Source organism: Molothrus ater, chromosome 7 (assembly GCF_012460135.2).
Source record: "Molothrus ater isolate BHLD 08-10-18 breed brown headed cowbird chromosome 7, BPBGC_Mater_1.1, whole genome shotgun sequence".
NCBI classification, from domain to species: domain Eukaryota; kingdom Metazoa; phylum Chordata; class Aves; order Passeriformes; family Icteridae; genus Molothrus; species Molothrus ater.
This window is the reverse complement of record NC_050484.2, coordinates 27,475,349-27,501,335: the sequence shown is the minus strand read 5'-3', so window position 1 is coordinate 27,501,335 and position 25,987 is coordinate 27,475,349. Positions and strand designations below refer to the sequence as shown.

Here is a 25,987-nt window from a genome sequence, read left to right as displayed (position 1 = left end):
TATGACTCTAAACCCAGAGACAGCAGACAGGACCTCATCAAGACAGTCACAAATTAAGTTACCTTTCTGATCTGTGTTCTGCAAGTGTGCAATTCACAGCACCATCCACCAATGCTACCAGCCACTCACAGCTGACGCAGTGCCAAAACTAAAGACTTGCTTTGCTATCACAATTTTTTGCCATTCACAAGCTTGAAAAGGTGGCAGGAACAAGGTAAACAACAACTTATTTACAAAGTGACCCTGCCTGCACCAAGAAATTTAAGGCAATGCTAGTTAGTGCAATGCAATTTGCAGCCAGAGTTTTTCCATTCCTCCAGCCACAGCTCTCAAGAAATACCTCACTGCATCCATTTTACTGAAACAGAGGAATTCAAGGAACTCCATCACCAAAAGGCAAAAGAAATGGTCAACAACAGAACAAGCACCTCTTCCAGCACCAATTGCTCAGGACACCATGAACTCAGCCCTGGGCAGAAACAGCAGTTCTGATGACACCACACTTGCAGGGTCTCCAACATCCCAGGGCCTCTGAGCTAAAGAGGTGCTGTGGCACCAAATTCAATGGATTGAAAACATCCCTCCATAAGGCATGGAGTGGAGTAACGAAGCCAAGGTTTGACTTGGGAAGGGCATCTGAGGACACACAGCATAGCCCACATCAGAGTTTTACAAATCCGTATTTTGAAGAGGGAACGGACAAAGTATGAATACAGTGGGAGGACAGCAAGTAAGGAATTTGTCTCTGCAATACTCTCCCTCTGACTACCAGGAAACACTGTCCAAAGAGGCTCCTCTGGTACAAACAGTAACTGGATGGGAAGAGGCACTCCTGAATTCAAGCCCAAATGCCACAACAGGAAACAGCACCTGAGCACTGCAGTGGTGAAGCAGGGCTCACACCCTGCCTGCAAACTCACCAGAAGCAAGCCACTGCTGCCACACTGCAAGGCTACTTGCAGCACAGAGGGAGTCACGGCCAAGCCCTCCTGCAGGCCTGGATTCACAAGTCAGTGTCAGGGCTCACTAGTGCATTCCCTAAGGATTAAGGAAGTACTTGAGGAGCTGGAAGCCGGAAATGTTCCTTCCAAGCCCTTCTTTGAAGGCACTGGGTTTGAGTGGCACCAGGTCACAAAGTCTGCTTCCCAATAGTGCTCAGCCAGCTGGACTCTTGACTGTTTCTCTGTCATTAAGCAAACACTTGGAAGACAAACTGATCTTTGCCACACTGGTATGAGATAATATTCATCAGTGTTTGCAAAGCAAACAGACCCAGATGCAAAATCCTGTAGGAAGCAGTGGCTGCCTTCTGCTAGGGAAGGCACAGCACCTGATGCATCAGAGGAAATGCCAATCCACCTTGGTGTAAAACTCCTTCCCAGTGCCTTGGACAGTAAATTCAGTCCTTTGAATGTGAAATACAGTCAACCACTGTAATAAACCAAATAAGGATAAACCAAACAGGGAACCCACAACTTCCTCACGGCTCTCCAACTCATTCAAGAAATAAAACTACAGCAGGCAGAGATCCCCCCACCATCTTTCTCATGTGTGTGTCACACACCCACAGTGATGCTGAAGGTAACAAATTAACAGCTTACATTAGAAGCTACTGAAACATATTTTTCATCCAGCTTTGTAGGTTCCCTTTTATGTATGTAGCCACCTCCAATTCTGGGTCAAAAAATGAGCCCTATTTTTCAGAAGTGCTATGCACGCACAACTCTAGCTGCTGTTCCAGGTGCACTGCAAGTAGTCAGCACTGCCAGAAAAACTAACTAGCAAACAAAACAAATGCCAAAAAACCAAAACACATTGGGATACATGAAAAAGGACTGGCTGGAAGAAAAAAATGTTTCTCATTGACCTACCAAGCAGTTGGTATTACCTTTAGTTTAACTTTACACACTGAGAACCACCTGATTTAACAGCCTTACACCTATGCAAAATAAATTAAAAGCAGGTTTTGCTATGTCACAGCTGTAAAGCTGTAAACTAGTTTTTCAACCCTCAAGTAGAGCGAGTTACATATTTCAAGATGAAAAATCACACCTTCAAGTGCAAGATAATGCAAATTGGAAGAAATAATTTAAACTACTTGTACACAGCAAAGGGGAAAGAATTAGCTGAATCAACAGCTCAATGAAGACATCTGCTCAGCATGAAGCATCACAGAGCAAATAAACTGCTGTGGCAAATTAAGAAAGGTAAGTAATAATAATGTGGATAAATTAAAATGGCTTTGTATAATTTCACTAACAACAGCAGGGCCCCTCTGCTCATCTCAAAGACACCAGCTCTGCAACACAAAAGGTCAAAGAGCGCAACTAGAACAATTAGGAACAATAGATTCATATGAAGAAAGATGGGGAAAATATCTTTTAATCTACAACGAAAAATCACAGGAAAATATTTACATTAACATAAAATGAATGTTACAGTAAGATGAGGTCTGACAGTCATAGTGGATATAGTAGGAAATACCAGAAATAGCTCCATGTGCTTAGCTATTTTGAAGAGAGGGAAAATTCAGTCCACTTGTAACTCCCTTGGTCCACAGTATACGCTCAATCTGAGGAATGCACTGCCACAAGTATCACTGAGAAAACTACTGCATACATTAAAGACAAGCCACAGAGGAAAAAAATTCACACTGAGACCTCTCCAGCATTTAGGGAGAGTTCAGCCTGACTTCAGTTTCACTTGAAATCAATGAAGTGAAGATAGCAGAGGTCTGTGATTCTCGATCAAGCTTAACGCAAAAGTTGTTCAGAATGCACAGCATTTCTCCTCCATCCTGAATGAGCCGAGAGCCATGGCCCTGCCAGGGGCAAAAAGGCTACATCAGGCAGGGCTGAATCTTTCTGTCCCACAAAGGCAATTCTAATATTAGTACAGAATAAGCATATGGCAATTAGCAATTCCACACTTGATTTGTATGAACTAGGTGAGCACTCCACAGTCATGCATTTCCAAATACGTTTCAGATCACTTGTGCATAAAAAGATTAACGTAATTTTTCATTAATTATTAGCTTCATTTGCCCGGGCAGAAGGATGAACTGCAGTTCATGATAATAAATGGAATAAAGTACTGTTTTAAAGCATGCCTTCATTAGTCTTTTGAGCTATTTATGCTAAATTCTGTGGATTAAAAAAAAAAAGGGAAGAAAAATCAGACTTTAAAGTATTTCTGGAAGTCTAGGAGCCTCCCTGAGGTAAGCAGCGCTCTAGTCAGTGTAACGTCAATGAAGCACACCCCGATTCTGGGGAGCGCAGCGGGATGGACAGCGCCACATGCCAGGGGCGCAGGGGCGGGGGTGCCCGCGGCGGGGGTGCCGCACACAGGTGCACAAAGCCGAGCGCGGCAGCTCCGCTGCGGCACAGCCGCCAAGGGGGAAATCCTCTGGAAACCCTCTGCCACCGCACCGCTTTCCAAACGAAACTTGGGACCGAAGCGCCGCCGGTCGGAGCCCCCGGGGCCGGGGCAGCCGGGGCCCCAGCCCGCCGCCGCTCGGGGAGCCGCTGCCGCACGCCGGGGAGCGCTTCCTCCGGGCGGTGCTTCGGGAGGCAGAGAGAAAGGGAAAGGAGGGAAAGGGGAAGCGGGAGAGCAGCACACGGGCTGAGCGCTGGGAAGACACCCGGGAGCAGCGCTGCCGGAGCCCGGCCATGCCGGGCTGTGCCGAGCCGAGCCCGCCCGCGGCGGCGGCGGGTGCGAGCGGCGGGGGAGCCGCCGCGCCCGGCCCTGGGGGCCCGTCCCGCTCCCAACTTTCGCCCAACTCCGCCGGCCGCGCCGCGCCCCCGCCCCGGCCCGGGGACGGGGGACACCCCGCGCCGCCCCCGCCGCCCCCCGGCGCCACTCACCGCCAGGCCGAGAAGCAGCAGCGGGAGCGGCGGGAGCCGCCCGCGGCGCGGCGCAGCCCCCGCGCCCTGCCCCGGCGCTGCCATCCCGCCGCCGCGCCGGACCCGCTCCGGACCCGCCGCCGCTGCGGCTGCTGCCACGTCTGGCGGCGCAGGCGCGCTCGCCGCCACCGCCCGCCCGCGCCGCGGCATGACGGGGGCTGTAGTCCGGCCCGCGCCGGGGATGCTCATCCCCCGAGGGACGGTGCCGCTCCCGCAGCCTTCCCGCGCTGGGAAATAAACGACCAACCCCTACCGAAATGCTGCCCGAAATCCCAGTCCCGTTTGCTTCAGCCGAGGTTAACAAGTTCCAGCTCTTCTCTCACGTCCCACTAGCCTCCCGTCCGGGGTTCTTTGTGCCTCTACCTCTCTCCCGGCGTGTGCCTTACTCCAAAAGGGCTTCTGGCACACAGCCTCTTTCGTGATGCTTGTTTGTCAGGGGTTTTAAAGCTTTAGCTGATCTTAGATCTGGAATAAGAGGTGAAAAAGGGAACAAAAAATAATGAAAGGGGAGAGAGAGTTAACTGGTAGAGAGGATTAGAAACTAGGACCTGTTGTCTTTGTAAGTTGTTCCCACTCATTAAATCCTAAAGGTGAACCCTGTTTATCCTCACATGTCGGCAATGATACCAAAGTGCAAGCAAATAAATAAATACACTGAGTCTGACCAGGATCAATTTGTGCAGCCTGCATTATAATCACGGTATTGGAATGGTTGCTGCATCCAGACGAACAAATCAGTCTGTGCCCCGAGTGTGGCACATCCAATGAGCTAGCTCTGCCTCGCAAGGACATCCCAGATGTCCTGCCAGTAATCTTCAGGTCAAGGCAGGTCAGCCACGTTATAATTGGCTTCCCACAAACAGAAGGGATCTTCACCTACCGCCCAGTGGCTGCGTGAAATTCTTCCTTGGCTCAGAAACATCAAAGGAAAATCAAAGGCATCTTCGAGCCTGATCCTTACAACTGACTGTCACCCGAGCATTAGACTAAGAGGCTGGCTGCAAGGGAGCAATTTGTAGATCCACACAGCTGACTGATCACTTCAAGTGGTGATGATGAAAACTGAATGACGTTGACATTAACAAGTCCCCTGGTGGAAATACAATTTTGCAAAACAGAAATACACATAGAGAAAGTTATTACTATTAACATTTACACTTTTGTGGCATCTTTTGCAGCAGAATCAGAGCACACTTTCTCAGTCACAGCTGGATAACCTTTAGCAAATGATTTCACAGTGCTATGCCTCACTTCCCATCTGCAAAAGGCCTCGGTTAGCCTGCCTTAAAACAAGGTTAGCAATCCTCAGCTCTTGCTAAAATGCCAGTGAAAGCACACATGAGGCACAGCCCTGAAGCCATCAGAAGGAGTTTGGGATTAGAAGGGATGGATGGCTGAAGGGAGACTTAGGGAAGGAAAAAGCACGAATCTTTTCACTTCACAGTTGAAGGACCCAAAACAAAACATCCTTTATGCCAAATATCTGTACCCCTAACCTATTGCTATCCACACTGCCTCCTCTCACCTGCAGTCCTTACTGACTGCACTGGGATGGATAGATGGACAGATGGGTGGGCTGCACTAGTTACCACCACTGCTGGTGCCAACCTCCCAGCCTGTGATAATCAGCCTGCTAGTAAAAGGGTCTGGATCTCCAGTTCAATCCCAGTTCAAATAAGCTATCAAAACTTCCAGGAATAGGTAACCTCTTCTAGATGCTGTTCATCTTCAAATCCCCAGCCTATAGCTGAAAAGCTTCTGCATGCAACTACCCTGACACATCCAGACCTCTAATCTCAGCTGGATATCCAGATCCTCAAAGACTGCTTGAGTCCTCCTGTGACTCTTTTGTGTAGAAAAATGTTATATCTTCTGATGCTTCACATCACAGTTACCATTATCAGGCAATGTAAAAGTAACCTCAGTGTGGTAGAATTTTCTGTGCTGTGTCATAGCCATACAGGATGTGCTGCCATTGTGATACGAAAGTATAAAATCATGGGAACATGGTTGTTTTGTCACAGCAGTACATTTTTATCGTGATGGCAAGAGGAAACATTCTCAGGAAGAAAGAAAAAAAGAAGACAAGCTATTTCAAACTGAGCTTCTGAAAGGTTATATAAAAATCCAGTTTGGGAAGCTGCAGTTTTTATATACAGGAGAATATAGAAAAGGTATCCATGTGGCAACTACAGCTTCTTTCGTTCAGTTCAGCTCAGTAATTTGTATTGACATGACAGGCTCTGCCAAAACTTAAGAGACAAGATCATTGAGCATCTGTCGCAGGTCAAAATAATATATCAAGTATCGGCTCTAGACAAGGCTTTACACAGTGGCAACTACTTAATCAATCCAGTCGTGCATTACTAATGAACTCATTACAGTTGTATCTCAGTGCACTGCTTTCCAGTATCCCAAGTTTACCCTGTATCTGTTTGACATTAATATCATATGTTGCTTGCTTCTCTGTAATTGTAATATTTGTATATGGCACTGCAAATACTGTGAAAGCATTCATTTATTCACCACTGAGAAGAAAGCATTACTACCCTTGGATTATAGATCAGAAAACAGTAGCAGTGAGATTATATGATTTGCTCAAGGCTATAAAACCAGACAGTTTCAGATCATGTTCATTTCCAAAGCCTGAACTGGGTCTGCTAATCCTTACTGGACTATCTACATTCAAACACCTCTTTTACCAAGAATAAAATACAAAACTGGACTGACAGTAAGTATGTCTGTAAGGAATTACACCTTCCACATTTCCTCTATGTTTCTGCTTTTTTTGACAAGCTTTATTCTTTGTTCTCTTTTTAACCTGAACAAGTCTCTGTTGGCTTCTCACAAAAGGTAAAATGAGTCACCTGTACCACAAAAAGTGATACCAGAGCAGACAGAAAAAGATACAAGTCAAATTTCAAGCCATACGGAATCCAGGGGCAACACAGGCTCTGCTAGGACCCAAAACTACATGTCATTTGCCCAGAATGGAAGCATGATTTTCTCATTGCCTTAACTACACAAAGTTCTCTTCCTTCCTTCCTTCCAGCAACACCTCTTCCTTCTTTAGCTCAGCTTCAGCCAACTGATTTTGATCTGCAGGCTTATCTCCTGTAAGTTTTGTGACATCTGTGTGTGGCACTGATTGCATCAGCTGAAAAGAGACATAGGAGCTGGTTGCCATCAACAGATTGATGGTATCATAGCCCTGGGCTCCTCATGACCTTCCTACAGCTCTTCAGCACATGATGAAAAGGAAGAGACAGGACCAGCCCCTGTAGGACTTCACGTGGGAGTGGTCTCAGAGAAGAGGCACAGCTGTACGTTGCTTTTCTCCAGCTAATATCTGTCAGAGGGGAGAGCCTGAAGGCAGCTTTCCACTCCTGCAGCCTCCTCAGCATCTGACAGCAGGGCTGCAGATGCCGCATATCCATACACATAACTCAACTAGCAAGTTCCATGGAATACCGTTAGTACACCATAATCATGGATACAAAGGTGCAGCAGTTACATAAAGGATTGTTTCTTAGGCCACACATTCTAGTTTCATACTGTTGCATGAACTCTTTTTAACACTATTTTAAAATACATCATGACTCTCAAGAGACTGCTGTTATTCAAGGTGTGACATATTTGTGCTTTTCACCTGGTTCTCTCACTGAGGTCAATGGGAATGGCATGGAGGCAAGCTGGGATGGAGTTTAGTTGGAATGCTTCAATAGCAGTGCTCTCTAATGGTGTTCTCTGCAGCATAGAACTCTGGGCCTCCATTTGCTACATCATATCCTTTTCCATTCCTTCCAGACCTCGAAGGCCTCTGGACTTTTTGTACAGACCTTGAACACTACAAAGAAAAAATACACACATGCAGTGTGCTTTCATGGGAATTTTACTTTTGTACTTTATGGTTGTTGTTTCCTTCATTCTAGAATAAAAGTACTTTTGGACCACAGGTAGACAGATGCTCTTTATATATATGAGAGGAAAAAACCAGTCAGTACTGCAGGAATCAGTTAAAAGTTGAGTACAGATATTTTCCAAGTATTTCCTCCTAGATATTTTCCATTATAGTTTTTATTGTTTTCTCTAAGTCTGAGGTCTGCATGCCCCTTTACATTTAAGAGGCCCTACTGTTAAGAACACTGTCGTTTCTTTGACTGAGTCTCCAAAGCTGGATATAATGTGTTCCTGAGTAAAATAAAAGCCTTCTACAGAACAGGCACCTTGCTGGCAGGTAGTTGATAATTTATGTCTCACAGTTACCTGCTGAGACAATAGTTAAACAAGATTAAAACAACCATTGGAGTCTAGCTGTTGTGCACTGACTGCTGCACTGCTGCATGTTCCCCAGCTACTGTGGTCAACAGTTTTCCAGTGATTTGCAGAAAATATTTAGGCTTTAAAAAATATTTAGGCTGCTTTACCTTTACTGTATCTTCGGGAAAGCGTTGAACAATGAGCTTGTGAAGAGGGCAGAGATCTGAATTCAATGCAGAGTCCAACCACAGGTGTCCTGCATGAGGATTTCCACGTCATGTGATCTATGGGGGCTGACGTCTCCACCTATAAATCAAAAATAGGTGCATAAGTGGAGTTTAGCTAATACCCCCTGGATGGTGATGACCTACATACTCCAGTAACAGGGGCCTCTCTGGTTATTTTTGAACAATATAGGTCGCTATTCTGCTGGCAAAATGTTTGACTTCAATATGCAAGTTCACATAACAGGACTGATTCTGCCATGTTCATCAGGGGTAGCCTCAAACCAACAGAGAAGGTGGGGCTTCTCCTGCAAGTAGAGTTATTATGCCTCTGGTCTGAGTGCACAAAATATTAATCCAAATGAAAGACCAAATATAAAGACAGGACTATAAAAATAAAATCAAAATACTATTTGGTGTAAAACAATGTTTGCACTACTGGCCTCAGTATTTAGTGGAGCTGTATCCATTCACAGTAGCTGTGCATCTGTCTTCATATTATGTCCAAAAATGTATTAACATTCAACCATCAGCACATATTTACTGCAGACTATGTTCTACTAAAATATTTTTCACACACCTATCCTATGAGAATATAGCCAATATATCCAATATATACATATTCAGTACTTTTCCCTCTCCATACATAGATAGATAACTTTGTATCTACTTTTTTACACGTGTACACACACACATGCACACATATACATGGTATGTATTAGAGATGCCTTGTGTGGATTTGCATGATTTTATATTAGTAAATATCCAGTCAATATTGGGTTTTCCCCTCCATTTTCAGGTTTCCTGAAATTAGTTTGTGAGATTAAATATTGCCTGTTTGAGCTTAAGATCAGCAGACTAATTAAGTGTATGACTATGCAGTCAGCAGCTACAACATGTAATATGGCAGAGTTTAATGAGGGATTTTCCTCCTGGAAACCCTTGTCTTTGCAAAGACCACTACTCAGAGCCATATGAAAGAATCTGTGCTGTGATGAAGCAAGCATGAAAAACTCCCCTAATCTTATGATCAAATCCCTTGGCTTTCTGCAGCTGTGCACTCAGAGTAGCAATTTAGCAATCCTGTAAGGAATTTACTAGGTCCTTAGGATTTTCTCTATAAACCTTCTTCCTTCCCTGCATATTGCAGTAACCCATCTTTTAGGAGGAAAACACCACAGAGAATGCTGCATAGGAAAAGAGATTGTAGAAGAAGCAGAGAAGCAAGCGGAAATAAGACCTCGATCCTAAACTCTTTGAATGTAATGGATTGACTTCAGCAGGCTTTGGCTCAATCCCTAGCTGTCAGGGAGGAAAATCAGTAGGAAAAAGGAGGAAAAACAGCTGAGGATCTACAGGGAAAGAAAAGAAGTAGAAAGAAAAAGTATTGAAGAGAAAAGGAAAAAGACAGAAAGGGTTAAACATAGAGTGCCAAGGGAAAAGAGGCAGAAGAGTAATAGTGGACACCACTAAAACAGAAGTAGAGAGGAGCGAGGGAAAAAAAGTGAAAGGGATCTGTGAAAGGGACTGTGCAGGACACTGATTTGCTCTTGGTTTTTATGCTGGTTGCACATAGCACAACCTCATGACCATGACTGAGACTGTCACTGTATTTGCCTGTTGATGTGCTTCCTGTCATGTCCTGTGCCCCAGCTCCTCTGGGCACCAGGCCAGCACTTCCTAGAGAGCACCATGGCTCCCAAGTGTTCTCTGCCTCAAGGTTTCCTGTACATGGAGCAGCCTGGTGTGCACCTGGGTCTCCCCTTGGTTGTGGGCGGAAGCTCCTGCAGAAGTCAGTAGGAATGGAAGGAGATCAGTGTCAGAGTAATACAGAGTCTTGCCTCTTGCTTCCACTGCAGCAAATAATAAATCATTTAACATAGGTCTTATAAGCACAAGATTGTTTTGCAGGCCAAGAACAGAAGTTAGGAGACCTGAATTCTGTTTCAAAGAATGTTGACTCTTGCCTGTCACAAAGCTCTGGCAATTGTTAGTAAGTCCATACAATTTTTTTTTTCTCATTTTCTTCTCTTGAAATATGCATGCACCTATTTGACTTTGGTTTTGGCCTCTTGGGAGCTCACAGGCTGAAAAGTATTCCCAAAATCATACCAGAACTCATATCAGTCTGTTGGTGATCATGATAAGCAAGGAAACATGATCAGGAACCAGTGTGAAGGGCGGCTCTAAGAGAGACCGTAGAGATGCAGGTAGGGATGGTGGGCAAAACTCATGGGTGCATGAGGAATCTGTGATGGCATGAGGACACTGGGAAGAGTCTAGGACTGAATGATGGATTGAATGAGGAAAACACAACAGAATTTTAAAAATTGGTGGATGAAACTTAAGGTAACAAGACAGGAGCTAGCAGGACAGCAGAAGCTGTAGACACACCCTCCCCCAGAGCCATTAGATTCCCAGATTTCTGCTCTCAGTCAGTTTGTGCCTCAACACGCTCTTATCTACAGATGGCAATTTGCTATTTCTATGAGTTAATTATGGTGTCTCAACAACCAGGATGGCGATGTGGAATTTTAGTGATGTCAAAGACAGAATATCACCTTCAAAATGAAAATCTTTTTTGTCCGGATTGCTTTAAAAAAAAAAAAGGCGATCACATGCATACAAAACTCTGTTCAGAGGGAGCAAAGTCACTCACTCAAAAAGTCAGGAGATGCCAGATAAAGAATGCTTGAAAAATCATAGTAGCCTCCCTTGAATGCAGTTTGTGGAATGGGGTTTTTAATGACACAATTATTTTTTCCTCACAGATTGCCTAAGCTGTTTGTTGCAATAGTTGGGAGATGTATAATTAAAGGCAGGAGATAACTGAAAGGAAAAAGATGGTCTTATCATTAATGCAATGTGACCTCTGTAACACTGGGCAAATTGCTTAAATGAAAATTTCCCCACATTATCTCTAAATGTTCATATCTCTGTTTCTGAGTATCCAACTTGGTATCTGAACAGATTTGTAGAAATGCTGAGCACTCGTAAGAGAAACTGAATTGAATAGGAGCAGTGCAGTGAGTACTCAATGCTCTATACAGCTGACTATTCTGAAATAGGAGATCTTTGACTGCTAAACTGTACACTCAAAATAGGAAACTCAACCATATATTCCCTATCTGTGAAGTGGAAAGACATCCTGTTTTGTTCTACTATGTAATGGAAAGCTACTATGTAATGGACAAGCTTATCACAGGCATGAAGCTCTTGAGCTCTTAAATGATAAACACACACAGAGGTAAAACTCACATCAGAGGGAAGTTGAGAAGCATACGAAGAGAGAGGCAAGGGACACACATGGATCATGGAAGTTAAAATATGAAAAGCTATGCACCTACTGAGCACCCTCTACCCTGTACACTGAAAAAGGAAAGGGATTGTGGGGAAAAAAGTGTGGTCAAATATTAACAGATGTCTGTTTATCTAAGAAAACCGTTTTAGAGGAAACGAGCAGTGACAAGACAAGAATGTGTTCAAAAACATTCTGCCAAGCCTATGCAAAAATGTGTTAAGGACCCATAAAACAGAGATAATGATACTTTTCCTTGCAAGAAAAGTGCTTGGAGAACTGCTGGTGAAATCTGCTACAAAACTTAATGCATTTTTCTTTTCACAGGAACTACAAGATCTTACCAAGTGACTCCCAGATAACTCAAAGATGAATCTGAAGACAATTTTAGTCAGTGGAAAGTTAGTTAATTTCAGGGATTTTGGAGCAAAATCCGTGAGCCATCAAACCCAGTTCAATTTTATGAAGTGGCTTGATGTCATGAACTGTACACCCTAGAGACAAAACCACAGAGTTGAGGTTATTAGGGTGACATAAGCCAGGATCTGGGTTTGGTTTATTTCTTAAACAAGCCGTGTCTTGGCAGCAACCCAGAAAAAAAGCAATATACATAAAAACAATAAGAGAAAGGATAGCATGGTCATAAAACAGCCACTGAAGATTGTGAAGTATAAGAGGGGGACAGCACTGAGTCTCCACAAAGGCATTGTCCAGCTGAACTAGTAAAAAACAATAGAACAAGGCTTAGCTGGGGCTGCTGGGGTCACCTCAAGCTCATATCCCCACGCATGCTGCAGAAGGAACTTAGCTGAAAGGGACAGGGATTTTTCACTTTTGTCAGTTATCCAGCAGGAAAAGTGAGCCCCTGCTGAAGGCTCTTGCCAGTGACAATCAGCAAATGGTAGCACTAAAAGTGCAAGGCAATGCAGTGAATGTGATCTGAGAAATACAGGCTGACAGTGAAAAATGCTGCAGATTTGAAGTGCACCATAGTTCTCCAAGTTTATGAAAGCAGTACATCTGGACAGCCCACAGGGGAGACAATGACAGGGCATGTCTGTGATGTTACTGTGGAAAGACAGAAAATGCAAGGTGCTACTCTTCATTTAGAAATGGAGTCTTACTGCGATAGTGAAGAAAAGAGAACCACATTACCCCTTTTGGTCAAATTCCTGGGCCAATCCTGTTGCCAGATTTGCAGGCCCTGCTCTAAGTCAGCTGGACAACTGTTCCTAGTCAAAATACTCCTCAAGAGGCCAAGTACCCAAAAGCTTCTGCCTGTCACTGGCAAAAGATGCATTCCTCTGTGAATTCCCATGTGTAAGCTTTTATCTCACTTTGCATATGGCTTCTCTGAGCCGCACGGAAAAGGGCTCCATGTACATTAGTGCTGAAAGTAAGAGGGAGTTACTGTCATTGCAGCTCCTCTGTGTAGGTGAGGGCTTGATGCACTGGGTGTGCAGAGTCTCCAGAGGTAAAGGGACACCAAGTATTTTCTTGAATAGGTTATGCTTAAAGCCAGCTCTGAGGAGAGCATGAGCAATGAGGGATTCAGTGAATTTGCCTCAATGAAGAATTACCAAACACTTATATTCTTCTAGCAGACCTCAAGACAAGAGCTCTAAGGTATAAGCACTTTAATTCTGCTGTCATGTCTTTGGAAGAGGAATCTCCTTTTCACATCTTGCACTATAGTGTTCTGATCTGATTAGAAAACCTTCACACTGCTGTGTTGCAAGTAGTAATGGTAATATTTATTTTCCTTTTCCTTTTGATTCAGTCCTGAAGTGGTCAGAAAAAGACAGAAATGGAAATATTCAACTATGTGTCATCTATGAATTCTTCCTTATCACCTTATCTTCCACCTTCCTTACCTTGAGTTTGTGCCTTTCCCTGTCCCATTAGTATCTGATTGGTTATGTATGCATAAATGCCAAACTTTTAAGTAGGAATGAACTTATTTTTAATATTGTGTACTTACAGGAGGATTTTTAGGGCAAAGACCTTTTCTTTAATTGGCACATAGATATAATGTAATTGTCTGATAAGGAACATAGATATATTTGGATGACATAAATCAAAACACTCAGTGTTTATACCACAAGAGGGATGATATGCCTTATGCAATGGAAAATCATGACTCTCATATCTTCTGGAATTAAAACCCACAGCTTTAATCAAAATCTTTTGGCTTTTTCCTGTTAATACTAAAGTATTACAATACATGCAAGATAGAGACATATTGAGACTCAGCAAAACAAGTTAATTTTTCTGCAATGTCAATTCATGTTCCTTTCTTAAGGCATGTTGTGTGGAAAAAGCACAGCTGACTTCTGATACAGTTCTGCTTTTGTAATTGGATTTACATACTGTAGTAAGATGCCCTTTTAAATTTCCTTCTTTCCAAATCTGTTCATTGTTTTTCTCTTATCATGTTGACAATACTGCCACAAAGCCTATTTGATTTATAACTGCATTTTGGCAGACAAATTTGTTAACATAAACATCACATTTTTTTGCCCACATTGCTAGTAAAAAATATTTAAAATTATTTTAAAAATCCATTTGACCTTTCACTTTTGAAATGTCGTAGAGTTCTGAGGAATTTCACCAAGTGTATGAGTAAGACAGCTTCCTTCCTTTGGATTGATTTTATGTTTTATGCAATAAGAAATACAGGGAAAATAAATGTTCTTTGTTTACAAACAGGAGACTCCTATTCAAGTGTTGAACAACAGTTATTATTAATTATTTACATTGTTATAGCTCTGCAGGGATACCAGCATGGAGCATGGCTCTATTTCGTTAGCTGCTATACAAACATAGATGAAAAAGATGATTGGGACTATTTCATATGCCCAATATGCTAAGTTGCTTAAGGTAACAATGATTTGTCTATAAAAAGCAGGAAAAGGCTTGGATTAATCCAAACAAAAAACCCTAATTGTTCTGCTAAAATAATTTGTGGTAAGGAAAAGGGAAACACAACTAGAAAACAATGTGCTGCATTAACCTCACATCTGTTTACTTCTAATAGAGGGATCAGCTATTCAAACCATCAGAAGGGCCATTAAAAAAACAAGACTGAAGAAGAATTAAGGGGGTCATGAAAGGAAAGTGAGACATTTTTAAATGGCTGCTTCCTGCATCACCTTTGTGCTGAATTACACCAAAGCACTGCTGGAGCAGATCAGGCTCTGGAGGAAGCCCTTGGTGACTTGTGACTTTTGCCAGCTTTGGCCTAAACCCGAACAAGTGCTGAGCTCCTGTTCATTGAATCACTGAATCACAGAATATCCTGAGCTGGAAGGGACCCACAAGGATCATCAAAGTCCAACTTCTGGCCCTACACAGGATACCCCAAGAGTCACACCATGTTCCTGAGAACATTGTCCAAATGCTTGTTGAACTCTGCCAGGATTGGTGCTGTCACCACTGCCCTGGGGAGCCTGTTTCAGTGCCCAAATACTCTCTGGGTGAAGAACTTTTTTTGTGATATCCAACCTAAACCTTCCTGGACACAGTTTCATGCTGTTCCCTCAGTTCCTGTCACCAATCACCAGAGAGGAGAGATCAGTGCCTATCCTGTTGCTGTTTCTACTGGACCTTTTTTCTCTCCAATCTCTTTCTTCTGTATCTTTCTGTTTTTAGCTTTTTTTTTTTTCTTTAAGTAAGGGTCCTGAGTCAGCCAGGATCTCAGGCCTTGTTGCTGGGACACTAAGTCAGCTGAGATCCCTGGATTCAAAATCCCAAATCGTGTTTAAATTTTTAAAACTAGACATGAACACACTTTAGATTCACTTATCCTATCAAATTTTTAAAAAACAGTGATGCAGGAATCTACAATCTAGGAGCACTGCAGTAATCTAAACTTATAGAAAGACTATTGTATGTTCTAATTTTGGACCCAGAACTATTTAAAAGTGTTTCTGTTATTGATAAAACCAGCATCAGAAGGTGTTAATCCCTAAGAAGTTTCAGGTTTAAAAGATGGATGTAGGAAATCTGTGGCATACCAGGACACTGAAGTCTGTAAAACTACAGGCTAGCATTATCATGACTGGATTTCTTTCTCCTAGCACATTGCCTTTCCAGTAGATTTGATTCATTATTGTTGCTTCATTTTCAGTAAAATGCCAGTTTCTGGGACAGCCAACACAATATACTGGGTTCCACTGAATTGTCCAGAAACAACAGCCCCCCACAAAGCCCCACTCCCTTCAGAATGCCTATTGAAGATGGGATTTGTGTGTCAGAAAACAGTCAGGCATGCCTTTCTCTGTATGCCTGCTAGAAGATATTTAACATACTGTGCCAGAATCTAGAGAAGGCTGTTTTCCCCTACAGAGTTTTTCTGAGGAAAAAATTGCTTCCTTTCTCTCTAAGAGGGTTGTTTCCATCAAGCTTTTGGAGAAGCAATCTCTGCTAGAAGGCATGATCATGATCATAAAGGCATCTCAGCACTGCAATTCATGTATGAGAATTGGAGGGAGCAGCCCCCATCATTTAATCTGATTCACAGGGGGCTGAGAAAGAAGCAGGCAGAAGCAGTGTCTGCTCAATTTGTCAACAGGAAATCTGACCAAAAACTGTGCAGTTCTAGTCTGGTTTAGGTGAAAAGCTGAGCTTTTGATAGAACTGTTTTAATTAAAAAAGCTTCTGGTCAATGGTGCTTGTTCTCTGCAGAGAAATGCAGCTGAAGCAGTGAGAATAATTCTACTATTACAATTTTGCAACATTACTGGGTCTTTCATATATTTACTCTGGTTGTCTTATACTGTTCTTTTTAGGCTGTGTCATGCCTTCATTGTGTTGTGGACTGCTGTGATGCACCATTTCCTTGTACAAATAAAGTGGAAGAGGAGGGCATGTTGGTCTACTTATTTATTACAGGGAACCTAACCTACAATGAAGAATATAATTTTGCAATACCTGGACTACATTTCCCAGGATACAGAGCAGCTGTGTTTAGGAATCAAAATATTTTTCTTTTTTCTGCCATTTCAGGCTATTTTGTACAAATCGAAGTGTCCTTAACTGCCCATTTTCCAGGCAGTGCTAACCAAGGATCCACAATGACACAATAGAGGAGACCTACTTAAGGGAAAAAAGAAACCTAGACTTTTTTTCATATTTCAACATCTTCTAATGAGTTTATTTTCTTTTATGTGAGGTACTTAGACTGATTCTTCAGAAAAATTGGAAGTTAATAATGATCAATCTACATTTACTCTGCACATAACTGTAGAGGTTATGATGCATGGCATAATTGCAGTGTACTGAATGTTTCCCTTCTACAGCTGGCTGCAGAGACTGTAATAGCCTGTTACTCATTTCTAGATGAAGGAGTTCCTCCTTCAGTTTAGGAATTTGTGCTTCTGCTGCTGAAATGTCTGAACTTGATCCTGACTGGTAGTTGTAGACAGCTGCATTTAATTATCATACAAACAACATTTGTTTATCATTCTCCATTCAAAACAACCCAAATACACCTGACAACAGTACTGTATCAAATAAGCCAAAGATGCTCTTGGAAAGGAAGTTTTCCTTAACGCCCTTCTTTACAGCTAGTAATTCATCATATGCTTTAAGTGCTCTTGTTTCTTTGTTTCATTTCTCTTTCCCTCTAAGACAATAAAGAAGCAGAGAAGACTCAAGGTTAGATCTGGCATAACTCCAACACCAGTTTGCCTCTTATTCACCGATTAATTATTTATCTATTTTCCTGAGAAAGACAAACAACATGCAAACAAAATCAGGATGTATTATGTGTATTTACAAGCAAGTGAAACACAACTAAGATAAAAGAAAGAATTGAAAATTTAAATTATTCTTGAGGAAAAGACACCAGGGATGAAGTGAAATTTCTGAATGCATTCAAGTACTTTGGCCCAAATCCATGCCAGCTATTAATCCATAGCTTGCAGATGAATTTGTTTCACTGTTATTTGAAAAGAGAACAAAACCTGAACTGGAGCTGTTACAATGAGCTGACAATCTCGGCACAGAGCACAGTGTAGTGGATTAGACCAGAGAAAACACATTTCACTAGAGAGCTGTCGCCAAAGAGTCAGGATGAGCTTGTGGCTATGGCTTTAGTGATGACTGGGAAGGCTGGATTCACATCTTGTGACATGAAAATCTCCCTCTCCCTATGGGTCTGTTCCCTGAGTAAAATAAACCAATTTTTACCATTCTGCCCCACGCAAACCTTCAGTGAAGATGAGATGTGCTGCCATTTGAGACAATGCCTGGGCTTTGGAGAGCAAAAGCCCTGCACCTCTTCTGCGTGAAGGCCAATCCCAGCATTCTCCCAGGTCCTCAGGCATCTCAGCCAAAACGCAGCTAAATTGCTAAATTTTGAAGGCAAGGACGTGGAGATGCTGTTATCTGTGCTGGCCCACGGACGGGATGAGCAGACCTGGCCAGAGATGCTGCACAAGAGGAGTCGCCCCTCAGGGGGAGTGAATCACCCCTCAGGAGGAGTCGCCCCTCAGGAGGAGTCGCCCCTCAGGGGGAGGGAATCGCCCCTCAGGGGGAGGGAATCCCCCCTCAAGAGGAGGGAATCTCCCCTCAGGGGGAGTCGCCTGGGGGCAGCGCAGTCCGGCCGGAGACCCTGGAGCTCTCCCTGGGCGATGCTGCTCCCCGGACAGCCGTGCCCGCATCCCCCTTCCCTCGGACCCGGTGTGGTGCCCTGACGATGTCGGGCATGCAGGCAGGCGGAGCTGGGTCCTGCTGCCATCTCAGGAGCTCTCCGGTGGCTGGCACCCAGGAGGAGGTAAGGCTGGAGGCACGGTGTCTGTCATCACTGGGGGGATGGCAGATCATGGTGTTCAGAGCTCCACATGCTCGTTTATAACTGATTTAGAGAACCTGTGAAAGGGTTTCCTGGGTTTTTCGGGGGAAGCCTTAGACTGTCCCTCCTGACCAGGAGGTCTCCGGGTGGCCATCGGGTCCCTGTCACTGCTTGCCTGACCCAGAGGTGTTTTCATCAGTTTTGAAGGGACAGGATGGTTTTGAGGAAGTGCTGCTGGAAGGTCTGAAGGGAGCCCCTGGAGCCCAGAGGTGCTGAGGGCACTGGCCCTGCTTGGCAGAGCAGCCTCTGGGAATGTCCCACTCAGGGCAGCAGTCAGCGCTGAGGGAGGGAGCTGCCAGCTGGTGGGGGCCGGGGCGTGTTACAGTAGGCTTCTCTATGAATTCATAACAAATATTTGGGGAGGGGAAGGAAAAGAGAAGCTTTATTGTGCTTGTTCACCAGGAACATGTGACAGGGAGCCATTAGAAGCGGCCCCTCCCTGGGTTCTGGAGGTGGCAGGACATCCCTTTCCAGGGACCACAGCAGTGGGGGATGCTGGGCAGCTCCAGCTCCAGGCACAGAGTAGCTCCCTGGGTGCAGGGATCAGCTTGATAGGACCCATGGACAGAGCTGTGGGGAGCTGGAGACCAGTGCTGTTGCATCCCCACGGGCAGGAACTGAGGGCTCCAGGGCCGATCAGAGCACCCAGGTCTAAAAGTGCACTCAGGGCCCTGGCAATGGGCTGGAAACTACTGCACAACTGAGTGAGAAATTAAACAGCAGAGAATTCGCAAAAGGAAGCATCTGATAAAAATAAGCACTTTTGCTGACCATGGAACATACTGTCACAGAAAGCCACTGATGCCAATACCTTAAAAAGATTGAAGAGGGTTTGGTCAGTTATGTTATAGTAAGATTGCCCAGCTTTGGCATTATTTATGTCAGATTTCAGAGAGATTTTAAAGCATGTGCTCCAGAGAAGTATTGAGTCTCTCAAGAGATTAACTTGAGATTTAAAGCAGAAAAAAAAGTACCAGATTATTTCACTGCCCTCTTAGACTACAATTAGAGAGGATACTGATCTGAACAGATTGCCAAGTTGAAAACATATGACAATTCCTATACTCTAGGCTGAGTGCAGCCCTGGAAAACAACAGGGAAAGTGAAAGGGACGTGATTTTGGATTTTGCAAGGCCTATGGCAACTTATCTGCTGGCAATGGAAAACATATCTGACCTGAGCATCTTTCAATCAGTGAGGTTCCATCCTTCAGGAAGGAGGAATAACTGACAAAAGTGTTATTGCTTCCACAAACTAATTCAGGTTTCCTGCTCTTTCATCTGGTACATAGTGCTTTGTTCTCTCTCTCCTGCCCTCGTTTTTTATTCTTGTATGCATAGGAGACAGGAATGCTCCATCACTTAGGTAATCTCTTGTATTTACAAAACCAATCTGGTCTTGTAACATTTCTGATGACACATGAAAAATCACCTCTGGATGTGCCAGTGTATCAGCACAGCAAAGAATAAGCAGGACATGGATTCCTTTGGCAACTCACACATCAATTTAGAAAAGTTATAATACAGGAATATGGGAAGAAGGGTGCCATTCCTACCAGCTGTCCTGCTGCCATTCCCAGTTTGGCAGTAATATGGGGTTCTTTAAAATATACAGGCTACAAATTGACCTTAAAGAATTCCTGGGTAAGCCTTAAAGTTAAATTTGCATTAGTTGTATCAAGCTTTTCCCATAAAGCATGCATCTGTGTAAAATGTAATAAATTAGAAATATCTTTCTTTATATACTTTAAACTCCACATAGCAAAATGCCCCAGCACTTTGGGGGCTGTTGGGATCCTTTGCCTGTCACTAAAGTGCAGTCATTCCTTGGCTGCAAAACAGCAGTTGCTGCAAGATCCACTAATGAACAGTTTGAATATTGTGTGGGAAGAATATTATCTCTTGCTGAAACCACATGGCAAATATGAACAGTAATGCATGAATTTACTGATTTTTAAATACTGTGCCATCACAATCTGCACCTCAGATCTTTCATGGATTCTGTTTTTCTTTCCAGTGTCACAGCCTTTTTCTCAATACTTTCTAACATACACTGGAGTTGCCATAAAAATAGTTAAGCAAAATTAGAGTGACTATTGGCAACAATATGAAACTGAGCTTCCTTCAACAGGAGGTGTGCATCTGCTTTGCTGCACCCTGTCATTCAGCATTCTCTTGGCAGAAGTGTTAGGAATTTACACTTGTTACTGGGGACTTTTTTTCTATTGCATGCAGACACATAATTTTCTCTCCAGGTCACTCAGTGTGTTGGTTCCTTCCTCTTGTTTGTTGCCCTCTTGTTTTCAGCACCGGCTGAAAGTTTGCTCATAGCTGGATTTTTGCCAGAGATACCTGATATAGAAACAGCTCAAAGAAATATTCTGATTTCAGAGTCTAGCTGGTCAAAAAAAACCCAAAACAAACCAAACAAACAGAAAACCAAACCCCAAACAAAACAACCAAGCTTCAGGACAAAGGGAAAAAAAAAAAAAAAAAAAAAAACAAACTCAAAAAGCTTTTGGAAATCTTAAATGAATTGACCTGAGCTCCAAGCAGCAGCAAAACATCAGAGCCTTGAAATTGACAGATGTTTTACTACTCTGGCAGCAGTGGTCTTAGTAGACTGGAATTTGGGAACTGCTGCATTTGCTGATTGCCTGGAAATGGAACTGCTAAATATTTGAACACCTATGCACAGATCTTGCCTGGCTTCCTCTTGCTGTTCAGAGGAAGAATTAGGGATGGAACACAGGTGAAAATCTGGATTAAATTGAATCTGAACTCTCATAAAATGTGTCTGGCTCTGTCAAAAGATGTGATTATTCAGACCCAGCTTTCAAACTTGGGAGCTGAGAGAACGTAAATTCTAACACTGTTGTTGAGGCTCATCCGCTGATCACCTCTGAGTAAGTACAAGTGGGTGTAAAGCAGGACATGCAGTGGTAGAGGTAGAGGATGGTGTTTCAGTGCTGACCACTGCACCTCATGAACCCTCAGCACCATCATTTGTAGCAATGTGGCACCAATTTCCAAGGCTTGTTTCAAATCACGCAGTGGAAAATTATTGGTGCTTAGGCTGGATAATCTTTTCCCTTGTTATGTCAGGAGCAAATGACAGTTTGAAGTGAGTACTGCTGCTTCAGCTCAGCATCTGATGGGTTTGCTTACCTGATGCAGTGTTCTTAGGCAGTGATTAATGACAGCTCTTGAGTCAGAGCCTGTAACTGTGATGAGCATTAACAGGTAAACCTACAAACAATAAAGGAAAAAGCTCCTGAGACAGCCAAAGGTACTGACTGGCATCTCAGTCTGACTGCTTATATATTGGTCCCAATCAGACTGTTCAGAAGTCACTACATTTCAACCAAAGCATCTTAAGGGTCTAAAGATATTTAATCATTAGAATAAATGTTTATAGCCAAATCTGGCCCTTACAGAAACTGGTGGCTAATTTCTCTGGTTTAATCAGACCCAGGCTGAGAACTCATATTGGAATGCTACTTTTCTTCTGTGGCAAAATCAAAAATGCCAGCAGTATAGTTCTATGTAGAAACAAGGAGATGCAGAAATGCCTGCAGTGTTAAAAAAAGATGGTGGAAGGTCCCTGTTTTATACTCAAGGATGTACAAATAAAAATACCCCAGATCATTATGCATTTAAGCACATGCCTATCTAAGCAAGTGCTTGAATATCACTGTCCTTCCCTGAACTTTAATGGGACTTTGGGCCTCTGTTCAAGGATAAATCTATATTTGTGCTTCTTGTACACCTGAGATGGGCTTGCTTATGCCTTTTTTTGCTTTGCTGGATCAGGGTTTATAACCCTCTAAGTTGATTTCTATCCTAGTCTGTTTAAATATTTCAAACACATACACAAAAATAAACCTAATCTTCTTCCAATATTCCACCTCTCTGGTCTCATGACATCCAGGAAACAAACCACTGATCTTTCCAATGATCTGACTTACAAATCTAGTTTAGAAGGTACTGGCAGCTAATCACTCTGCAGCTGGAATACCTGCATTACTGCATCTCTGTTGCATGTGACTAGCTTGGAAAATGAAGTTAAACTTGTACAATAGAAGTAATTTAATACATGATTTAGAACTTTAACCATCTTACTACAAATTAATTTGCATGCCTACAACCCTTTACTTGTATGAGTAACCGTATGTGTTTTGATGAGGAAGGAATATTATGAGCCTGTTGACTGTAGAAATGATTGTATCATAGATCCATGATAATATTTACATGAAATGTAGCAGTTCCACTCATTGTTCAGGGCAGAACAGTTTCTATCTTTTGTCTTTTCTTCCTTCATTACTACTGCTGAATCTCACATTTTTGAAGGAAAGGAGAGCAGAGTCAAGGTTTGTATATTTCATCATGTTACAATAATCTGAATATAATATATAGGCAATCTAATAATTGATTTCACTTAACCTGATTACAGACCAAATCAAATCAGAGCTAAGATTTAGGTAGGTCACTGCTATAATAAGCCATTTCTGTTGACCCCTGACAAGACTTGATCACCTTGTATAGCTAGTGGAAAGGACACTTAGTATCTTATGGAACTGCATTTTGTGAGATGCATTCATAGAAAACTTTAGGTTGGAAGGCACATCTGGAGTTCTGTATACCAAGCTTCTACTCAAAGCAGGAGTAGCTTCAAAATCAGATCAAATTGCTCTTAGCCTTGAGAAGTTTTGAAAACCTCCAAGGGTGATGACTGAACAGCCCCTTTGGGCTCCTGTTTCAGTGATGCTCTAGTCTCACTGAGATGATTTTTTTCCCTTCCCAATTAGTATTTCCCTTGTTGAAGCTTGTGACTGTTGCCTTTTGTTCTTTTGCTGTGCACCCCTGAGAAAAGTCTATGTCTGTCTTCTCCAATGGATTAAGATAGTGGAAGACTGTAGCTACATCCTGTCTTGGGCTTCTTGTCTCCAGCCTAAGCAAGGCAGTGGCCTCTGCCTCTCTTTGTACCTCAGGTGCTGTGGTTCCCTTATTGCCTCAGCAGCCCTTCCCTGGGGTATCTCTGGGCTGTGAGCAGCTGTTGTTGTGTGAGCCCCAAACTGCAGCTCTGGGGCTGTTTGCTTAGCCCTCAGGCTGGCCTGGCACATGGGGCACTTCTGATCCCAGTGCACAACTCCATCTGGCTTTGTTGAACCTCATGAGGTGCCAGCTAGATTGCTTCTCTGGCTTGTTGAGGTCCTTTCAAATGGAAACCCTGCTCTCTCCAGTGTTCCACTCCTCCAGTTTGGGTGTCACTTGATGAGGTTGTGTTGTGTCTCAGCATCCAGGGCCATATGGCATAGCAGCAGAGTAACATATTGACTTAGTCAGCGAGTGATAATTTTCAGCTTATCTGGCAGGAATAGAATTCTTGATAGTTGTTGACCAGAATTCATGGAATATTTTTGGCCACTAGACTAGACTGAGTATAAAATATACTTTGCAGTATATGTTACACTAATTAAAAGAGAGAGAGAGAGATTGTATTTTGATTATACATATCCAAATGTGTTTTAATCTAGTAAAGGTTTTTCCGATGAACAAATTTGCATGGAAAAGAAATGGAAAATAGATAATAAGTAATATATCATTACATACACAGTGTAATGAAATGGTTGGGATTATCTGAGTAGAATAACAGTGCATTGCTTAATACCTGGGACTCAATACCTGACTCAGTACCTGACCCTGCCTGTTCCAACACCCTGATCTGTGTGGCTGCACCACGTACCTTCAGAAGGCACTATGAAGCTCTTGCTGGCTATTGAGATGCCATCACTATATGTTGAGATGGCCAAGCTGAAGGAAAGATGTGGTGTTTTGGAGAAGTTGCAGTGTTTTTAGTTATTGAAAATACAAAGCAGAAAGCTTCTCTCAGTGCACTAATCTACTGTGCTGCAATCATTTTCCTTTACTGACACTCCTGGTGAAGGGAAGCACGCACTTTGTTAGGAAGTGCAGCCTAATGTGACAGTGTGCCTGGCTTTCTGTTACTGCAAGGTTTGCGGTATGCCACTATCCTTTGCTGAGGTACTGCAAGAAAAGAGTTGTCTATGTCTTTCAACTTTTTTCTCTAACAAAAACAGGTTACACACTGTAGAAACACCCAGGCCAGCCTATTCCTGATTTACCAATGATAAAATAACAAGGAACACTCATGTTTAACATATTACTTCTCAACCTAGGCCAAAGAGTCTCCTTCATCACAGAGCTTCTTCCACCACTCTACTCTTTGTGTGGGTGAGAAGCCACCTTGCCTCACTGAATCAAACAATGAAAAGGGCAGAGAGGGCTTTTTTGGGAGACTTCGACCTCTTCTCCAATGCAGGGCCTTCCATTGCATTGCCAAGTCACAAAGGGGGACACTGTTTGCCAGTTCAAGGGGGAACATGGCTACAATATTTCCCTAAAATAGCAGGAAGAGCTTTTTGTGACTTTTCAGGTTTGTTGTTGGGAAATGTCTCAAGCTGTGAAATTTTAGCTAACCTGTCTATGAATTTGGAACCACATTTTCCCAAAAATCATTGACCTGTCTGCATCAGTTCCAAGGGGCCTATTTCTTAAGAGATTAAAGACTTGGTGACTTAATCACAACCACTGTAGGTGAGAGTACAATACAGTTTCCCCTCTAAGCCCTTATTTTCATTATCAATCTGAAAACCTGCAAAATGGAGGGCTGAAATCTAAGCTGGTTGGCATCTGCCTAAGGATAAAAATATGTGTTTGAAAGCACTTTATATTTTGATTGAGAATACTAAAAAAGTTTAATTTAAAAAATATTTTTCTCCTGGTATTTTAGTTTAAACAGCCCTGCGGCCAAAGTGGGTGAGATTTGAAAGTCAATTTGTTTTGATTTGAATTATAAGCATCTGAATATCACAGACTGAGTAGGTACAGTATGTTTCTTAGTTAAGTTCATAAAAAAAACATGCAAGTATGTAAGGCCATTGTATTAACTGAGCGCTGTGAACTTCTTAAATCCTCAGAATGGCTTTCCAGATCGTGAGTTTCAAATACTACAACAGAACTACAATCTGCAGAACAGATACTCAGTTTTATCAGCATGTTCACATTCCCATTACACTGAGAATTTCATTTTCCAAACCAGACACTGCAAGTTGCATTATCAAGACATTGGTCACCATGTAAGCAAGTGGAGGAAGGAATATTAATACTTGCAAAACCTCCTCACATTTAGACTCAGAATTTTCAGCTTGCTGGACATGACAGTTCATTGTATAAGTGGGTCCTTGTAAAGCTTTTTAATTTAGCTTTTCAAAGGAAAATTAAAATAAGACAAGGTACTGCAAAGGCTGTAATGGGAACTTGCAGTGTTGAGCTCATCTTTCAGCTGAATTGCCTAAGGTGGGATATGAAGTCAGTAGATAAGCTGTCAACAGTCCTGAATTCACTTTCAATTAAAATGTGTTTTT

At 42.8% G+C, this 25,987-nt stretch overlaps 1 protein-coding gene across 1 annotated transcript in view; it reads right to left on the bottom strand.

The window, feature by feature from the left end:
• PDIA5 (protein disulfide isomerase family A member 5) overlaps positions 1–4,091 on the bottom strand; it is a 98,099-nt gene extending 94,008 nt beyond the window's left edge. The window contains exon 1 of the mRNA XM_036386670.2: positions 3,864–4,091. Coding sequence (XP_036242563.1) covers positions 3,864–4,091 — 228 coding nt within the window. The remainder of the gene's footprint in view (positions 1–3,863) is intronic.
• Positions 4,092–25,987: the final 21,896 nt, after the last annotated feature.